General features: G+C 43.8%; 3 protein-coding genes across 3 annotated transcripts; 2 read left to right on the plus strand and 1 right to left on the minus strand.

Annotated features, from left to right (window-relative positions):
- The first annotated feature begins 812 nt into the window (after positions 1–812).
- On the plus strand, positions 813–3,387 carry LOC104808691 (heat stress transcription factor A-5-like). Its single transcript, XM_010534436.1, has 2 exons — positions 813–968; positions 1,661–3,387. The coding sequence occupies exons 1-2, from the start codon at positions 813–815 to the stop codon at positions 2,831–2,833; spliced, it is 1,329 nt and encodes a 442-aa protein (XP_010532738.1). The 3' UTR covers positions 2,834–3,387.
- On the plus strand, positions 2,867–5,030 carry LOC104808690 (protein RALF-like 24). The gene is made up of 2 exons (XM_010534435.1): positions 2,867–3,249; positions 4,052–5,030. The coding sequence occupies exon 2, from the start codon at positions 4,331–4,333 to the stop codon at positions 4,691–4,693; it is 363 nt and encodes a 120-aa protein (XP_010532737.1). The 5' UTR covers positions 2,867–3,249; positions 4,052–4,330; the 3' UTR covers positions 4,694–5,030.
- Positions 5,031–5,647: 617 nt separating this feature from the next.
- Positions 5,648–7,821, minus strand: LOC104808692 (adenosylhomocysteinase 1). The gene is made up of 2 exons (XM_010534437.1): positions 7,067–7,821; positions 5,648–6,670 (listed from the first exon to the last, which is right to left on the minus strand). Exons 1-2 carry the CDS (start codon positions 7,775–7,777, stop codon positions 5,924–5,926), a joined length of 1,458 nt encoding a protein of 485 aa, XP_010532739.1. The 5' UTR covers positions 7,778–7,821; the 3' UTR covers positions 5,648–5,923.
- Between the last annotated feature and the right edge of the window lie 6 nt (positions 7,822–7,827).

Below are 7,827 nucleotides of genomic sequence, written 5' to 3' on the forward strand. Positions count from 1 at the left end.
CTCTCGGTCTCGTGGAGGTCGGATCGTGACGTGGCGAGCCAAACTCAAAAAATTACCGCCACGTCACGCACCACGTCGGATCGGTCAACTCGTTTTTTTGACCAAATAACGGTATAGACGATTATGAAACCGTTTAACAAGTTCAGGATATAACGTGTTCAATTTTGCAAGCAAGTTTGGAAATTAATAGACACCTTTACAAGTTTAGGAATTAATATTACTCCAAAATTACAAGTTTAGAAATTTTTAGGTTTTTCCCCTATACAAAATTCCTTTATCAAAAGCGTTTTGATTTATAATTATATTTTTAGATTAAATCTTATATTGATGTATGTTGATTCTAATTAATTATTTATGTGATTTGTGTTATGTCAAAATCCATCCAAGGTAAATCGATGTTGATGTTGATGTATGTTGATATTGAAACATCATCTAAAGTCTAAACCAACAAATCCGGTTCTAAACCGAATATCTCTCTTAACCAATGGAAAACCGGAATAAAATGATAACCGAATCCATTCAGAGCCAAACCGGAACAGAATCCTCCCCTCTTTCTTACCAGTTACCAGCTCCAAAATAGCTTAACGATCGAATTCAACCTCTCTCTCTCCCTCTCATCATCGCCGTCCTTCTCGCCGAGATCCATCGATGGAAGGCGGAGATATATCTTCCTCCTCTGCTTCCGGTATCGGCGGGGGGGGGGATTATGGTAGGGTCTAAAGTTATCTTTTTTTGCATACAATTTGTATGAATAAGCAGCTTTTATTTCTTCAACATGCAATCATGGTCAGGGAATGTCCTTTTTTTTAACCATGGTGGATGATTCATCGACGGACGAGATCTGTTCGTGGAGTGCCAACAAGAACAGCTTCGTCGTCTGGAATCCTCCGGAATTCGCTCGCCTCCTCCTTCCGACCTACTTCAAGCACAACAATTTCTCATCCTTCATTCGTCAGCTCAATACCTATGTGAGTCTTCGAATTTGTGCTCCGCGAAAACCTTATTTTTGCAGTTTCGCGTGGGCAGATTTCGAATGCGTTTCGGGTATTCGAACAAAATTGTTGTCTTTTGTGAAATTGAGGTTATAAATTAGTAGTATGATCCGGATTTTTCCGAGGCAGAAAAGGATTAGAACACATCGTAAGGGGTTGCATTATGACAAATTGATCGTAGCATGTGCCGTTTGTTGAAAAGTGAGATTGTAGTTCTCATATCATTTGATTTATCATGCTTCTGTAGCAGAATTATTGTACTATTGAACAAGAAAATGGGTGAAACTGTTCATCTTGTGGGTTGTAAATTGCATCTTCTTTCTATAAAATGGTACGATTGAGAAAATATTAAAGGAGACATCTGGGGATCAGAGGCAGTGAAATGTACATTAAGTGCTTAATTCTGTCTACAATATCATATCAAGGTTAAGGGAAAATGACGAGGCTTGCACAAGGACACAAAATTTAACGGATATTTTATCGTTTAGTTACAATACTACACTCTCAACTGTAAAATTATTAATCAGCTTTGGATTTCTCTGTTCTAATTTCCTTATAAGATGCAGAATCCTGTTTGTAAAACTTTCCCCATTCTCGGGCTTATATGTTTTGTTGTCTTCAATCAAGAAGTTTTGTTAAAAGCAGGCCATGTTGTGATATGTTGATAGGGATTCCGAAAGATTGATCCTGAGAGGTGGGAGTTTGCTAATGAAGGTTTTGCGAAGGAACAGAAGCATCTTCTGAAGAATATACACCGAAGAAAACCTATTCACAGCCATAGTCACCCACCCACTCCCACATTAGACCAAGAAAGAGCAGCGCTAGAAGAAGAAATAGATAATCTGTCGCGTGAAAAAGCTGCCATCGAAGAAAAGCTTTTGAATTCAAAACAGAAGAAATCCACCGCAAAGCTTCAGTTGGAAGAGCTGACACATCAGGTGGATGATATGGAGAAGAGGCAGGAGAATTTAATTAGTGTCTTGGAAAAGGCTGTCCGAGATCCCGTATTTGTTGAAAAATTTGCCCGTAGAGTCGAGCAATTGGATATCTCAGCTTACAACAAAAGGCGAAAACTCCCTCAAGCCGAGCAGTCAAAGCCACCGTCAGAAACTTCTCATTTGGATAATAGCAGTAGTAGCTCGAGACCCGAGCTTGGGAGTATCTTCCACCAAAGTTTCTCAAATAAACTGCGATTAGAGCTCTCTCCTGCTGTTTCAGATATGAACTTGGTATCACATAGTATACAAAGTTCCAACGAAGATGGAGGGAATCCCAAGGGGAGACTCTCAGGAGGAGATCCAAAAGGTGCTCAAACAAGAACAGAAGGCCTATTGTTTACCCCTGAAGCACCTGAGCTGGCGGACACTGGGTCATGCCCAAGAGGACTACTGTTAAATTACAACGCGAGAGCAGAAGCCTTGCCACAGAGGTTAACTTCTTCGGAGGAAACTGATGGTAACTTTTCATGCCATTTAAACCTAACCCTGGCATCTGCTCCATTACCTGCGAAGACAGCCCCACAGCTAGCTAAGACAACTCAGAAAAGTCAGGATGTTGGAAGATATCCCGAATTTAACTTCAACTCAAGAGAATCAAATGCGAGCGAGAAGAAAATTAGTGCACAGGAGGCAGCAGCTGGTAACCAAGCAACTGTTGCAGCCCCTCCGGCTAGAGTAAATGATGTATTCTGGGAGCAATTCCTAACAGAAAGGCCAGGCTCTTCAGATAATGAAGAAGCAAGTTCCACATATCGGGCAAACCCATACGAAGATCAAGACGAAAGTAGAACAGGGCATATGATATCTCGAAATACGAGGAGTAACGAGCATCTCAGCCTATAAGAATCCAAAAGGATGTACATACACATCAGCCAACAAGCTTCTCAAGGTCTTGTCCTTACCCCTATCCTTTCACTGCTTTTTTCAGTCTTGCTTGATGGCATCATGCTCATTTTCTTCATACTGATTTAAAATGATTCTTCGGAGCAATCTGGTTTGATCTACCTCCTGTTTGCTCCTTTTTTAGTTAGCCACAGTTTTAGAATTCTTCATCCTGGCCCCAACCACAGGTATCATATCTTTACTCTGTGTATCATATCTGTCGAATAATTGTCTGTTTTCTCCGATGTGAACTATACGTATAATCGGGTAATTACCATTCATATGGGTCATTGTATGAAACGCGGAACGCGATGAATAGAGCCAATGAAATGTCGGGTAGGAACCAGCAGATAGGGAGGGCTTCCTCATAATCTAGAGTAAGTTGTATTTCCTCTCCCTTCTTCATACATGTAATTGGTGTAGAGGTGATTATGGTAGGGTCTAAAGTTATCTTTTTTTGCATACAATTTGTATGAATAAGCAGCTTTTATTTCTTCAACATGCAATCATGGTCAGGGAATGTCCTTTTTTTTAACCAAAGCTTTACTTGAGATGCTGAATAGAATGAAATAGAGACATAAAATTGCAGAAACCTGAATGGGGAAAGAGGGGAGAGGATTCATGGGGGTTTGAATATATGAATGAATAGTGTTAGAAAAAAGAGTTGCATGTGTTGGGTGAAATTGGTGGGATTTTTGCTGTGAAATGTGTTTGGTCAAGAAAAACAGCTAAAGCAATAATGAGCACTTGTGGTTGGGTTGGTGGGTTTCTTCAACTTTTCAATGGCTGATCCTTTTTATGTGCCGAACACACTAACTCAGATCAAATGTCCTTTGGGATAAATAATTATTCTTCTCTAATCATATGATTTCACCAAGGAAAATAGACAACGGAGTACTCAGTTTGGATATTTTATGTTTGATATTTTGGGTTTTTTTTTTAAGGAACATTTTAACCCGTTTTCAAAACCACCCATAATTTTTGGGAATCATTTAAAAGTTTAAAATTTAATTTTATAACAGTTTTTAAAAATTGTTTAAAATTTATGATTTAATTTCATTGTTTTTAAAAATCTTAGGGTTTAATATAAGGGTTAAAAAAGAATTCTTTATATTTATTTAGAACTTTTAAAGTTCGTGTTAATGAGTAATTTCTCATTTATTTTTTTTTTTATTGCAGATCAACTTAAAACTTCAGATTAGCAAAAGTCAGTAACACAACATCCATTTAACCAATGTATTAACTTATATACCCCAACTCGCTTATCATTTAATTACTAAATAACTGCCCTGTCATCCGAAAACCGGACCGGACCGGACCGGCGTGGGTGCATTAATGTCACTGTCTCACAACACAGTCGGATTCACCAACTTCCTCGCTTCGACTTCGTTTTCTTCTTCACTCCCACTCCACAAAACCTAACACGCAGATCGTAACCCTCCGAATCCCGACAGCGAAATGTCGAAATCCGTCTCTCTCGCTTGCTTTGCACTACTTCTCCTCCATACCCACTTCTCCGATTCCGTCGCCGTCACGATTTCTCCGGTGAGCAGACGCGGCGAGATCGAGGCGATGCTGAGCCGGAAAGGGGCCGGGGAAGAGGATGAAGAGATGATGGTGCTGCCGTCGGAGATAAGCCGGAGAGTGATGGCGATGCAGAGGCGGTACATAAGCTACGGAACCCTGAGGAGGGACATGGTCCCATGTCAGAAACCAGGTGCCTCGTACTACGAATGTCGCTCAGGGCAAGCCAATTCTTACAGCAAAGGCTGCGAGATCATTACCAGGTGTGCTAGAGACACCAGCGACACCAGATCCTGAAGAAAATTTCTCCCTCTCTCTCTCTTTACCCCCTTTTTTTAGGGTGATTTGATGGATATCTCTCCGAGTTCAGGATCCAGAAGTAAAAAAGGGCAAGTAAATTCTGCATTTTGTTGTATGATTAAGGTTTTCTGATCTATATATATATATATATAGATATGTGTGTGTGTGTGTGATCTATAATGGTTGGTTCTATGTAGCTTGGAACCATTTGGGTTTCAGTGCCAAAATGATAGAGAGATCTTTATCTACAGTACCTTTCTGATTGATGGATAATTGTGGAAATTGTTGGGTTTAGGGTTCTTTGTCAAACCCAAATTAGAAGTTTTTTCATTTCCCATGGTTTCTTTATTTAAAGTAAAAGGGGAAGAATTTATTGTCACGGCTGCAGATCTAAGGCTCTGCCCGGTTATTTACCGGCCATAGAGAACTAGTTCATCAGGCTGGCTGGGGTGGGGGCTCAAACTGGCATTTTGATTGGTCTGTATACATTTCGATTTCTGTTGTTTTCATAAGCAGAAACCGTACTTGGTTTCTGCACTTCAGTCTCGTCCTTCTGGTTTCCTTGGCAACATTACCCGCTCTCGGTCTCGTGGAGGTCGGATATCCGAGCTCTGGGTACCACAGGACCCGGTGGATACCCGGGGTTAGTGTGTCGGGCAAAGGCAAGTGAGAAGGGGGGGAGGGGGGTGAAATCATCGAGAAGAGATGGATTCAGATAGCGAGAGAGCGAAGCGAGACAAGGGTCAGCTGCGAACGGGCGAACGAAAACTCGTAAACAGTCGCCTCGGCTCAAAGTCTTCGACTTCGGCTCTCTGTCTTGAAAAGTAACAAGAACTTCAGATGGAGAAATCTGGTTTACAGAGGGAGGGAGCTTCGTCTTCTATCAGCAAAATCAAAGCGTTGGATCGTTTGGCAACATGCAAATGACCAATTGGCAAATTACCCATCTGATGATATTAATCCAATGGATATTCCGAATTGTAATTTGAAAAATCCAAGAACTAGATAGAAAAACAATCTCAATAAAGAAAACAAATATTACAAAGGAAGAATATGAACGAGACCAGAGAGACAGAGCCTCAAATTCAAATCCCTTATTTCCACTGTTATGGTCTCCTTCATCAGTAGAACCATAACAGTTTACCTCTCCCGACCGAAACAAGACCCGACCCGACACATCCTGCATATATATCCTAACAACAAAACAGTTCGTCCTCTTTCTCTCTCTCAGTACCTGTAGTGAGGTGGCTTGTACGGACCGTCGATGGGGACGCTGATGTAGTCGGCTTGGTCCTTGCTTAGCTTCGTCAGCTTCGCCCCGAGCTTTCCAAGGTGAAGCGCCGCCACTTTCTCGTCCAAGTGCTTCGGCAGGACGTACACCTCCTTCTTGTACTTGCCTGTTCCCTTCTCCTTCCACAGCTCGAGCTGGGCAATCACCTGGTTGGTGAACGAGCACGACATCACGAAACTCGGGTGACCAGTGGCGCAACCCAAGTTCATGAGCCGGCCCTCTGCCAAGACGATGATCCCACTGTTAGTGTCGGGGAAGACCCACCTGTCGGTCTGGGGCTTGATGGTGATCCGCTTCACGCCCGGGAAGGTCTCGAGACCGTGCATGTCGATCTCGTTGTCAAAGTGACCGATGTTGCAGACGATTGCGTTGTTCTTCATCTTCCTCATGTGGTCGACCATGATGATGTCCTTGTTTCCGGTCGTGGTGACAAAGATGTCGGCCTCTGATACGATGTCCTCTAGGGTTAGAACCTGGAAACCTTCCATGAGAGCCTGGAGGGCACAGATGGGGTCGATCTCGGTAACGATGACACGTGCACCAGCTGCCTTCAGGGCAAGAGCACAGCCCTTTCCGACATCTCCATAACCACAGACAACACCGACCTTTCCGGCAATCATGACATCAGTGGCCCTCATGAGACCATCGGGGAGAGAGTGGCGGCATCCGTACAAGTTGTCAAACTGGGCAGGGAAAGCATACAAGAGTAAGACCATAGAAAAATGGATCCATCTAATAATCAAAAACGTGCACAAGACATAGTTGGCTGGTACTCAACACAGAAGGAAAGACAAAATCTCGGTAACAATTTGACAAGTTTCAGCATTTAGTTCCCCATAAACATGGATATTGCAAGCTGGTGAATTCTTTCCAATGTGGGGATTTTGAATATATAATTCAAACATGGGAAAGACTGACGCTTGATCCAATCACATCATGAACATATGTGAGAAGCTATGTTTCCTCAACTAGTTAGCTCAAGGTTCCGACGGGACATAACTAGATCTGGGTCCTAATCAACAAACCAGGAACGGATCTAGGAAAACGGAAATGTGGCAACGAAATGCAGAGGTTGATACCTTGCTCTTGGTGACGGAGTCATTGACGTTGATGGCAGGGAACAAGAGAGATCCATTGGCCTGCATCTGGTAAAGCCTCTTCACACCAGTGGTGGTCTCCTCGGAGACACCGACCAATCTCTCCTTCATCTTGTGGTACTTCTTCGGGTCGACCTGGAGCCCGTCCTTGATGATCTGCAACACGATCTGGAACTCAGGGTTGTCAGTGGACGACGGATCCGGAACCTGGCCGGTCTTCTCATAGATTTCCTCGGCCTTAACGCCCTCGTGGATCAACAGAGTGGCGTCACCGCCATCGTCGACGATGAGGTCAGGACCACCACCAGGACCCCAATCGAGAGCCCTCTCGGTGCACCACCAGTACTCCTGGAGTGTCTCGCCTTTCCAGGCGAAGACAGCGGCGGAGTCGCGAGCGATGGCTGCGGCAGCGTGGTCCTGAGTGGAGAAGATGTTGCAGGAGCACCATCTGACCTCGGCTCCGAGGGCTGTCAGGGTTTCGATGAGAACGGCGGTTTGGATCGTCATGTGGAGAGATCCGGTGATCTTCGCGCCCTTGAAGGGTTGCGACGGACCGAACTCGGTGCGGCACGCCATGAGACCAGGCATCTCCACCTCGGCGAGCTCGATCTCGAGACGACCGAAGTCGGCCTGAGACATATCCTTGACCTTGTACTCACGACCACTCGACGTCTTCTCAACAAGCAACGCCATTTTCGCCAATCTGAAGCTCTCTCACTCTCTCCTCGCTTAATCCTCTTCCG

The sequence above is a fragment of the Tarenaya hassleriana genome, unplaced genomic scaffold (assembly GCF_000463585.1).
Source record: "Tarenaya hassleriana unplaced genomic scaffold, ASM46358v1 Cleome15, whole genome shotgun sequence".
Taxonomy (NCBI): domain Eukaryota; kingdom Viridiplantae; phylum Streptophyta; class Magnoliopsida; order Brassicales; family Cleomaceae; genus Tarenaya; species Tarenaya hassleriana.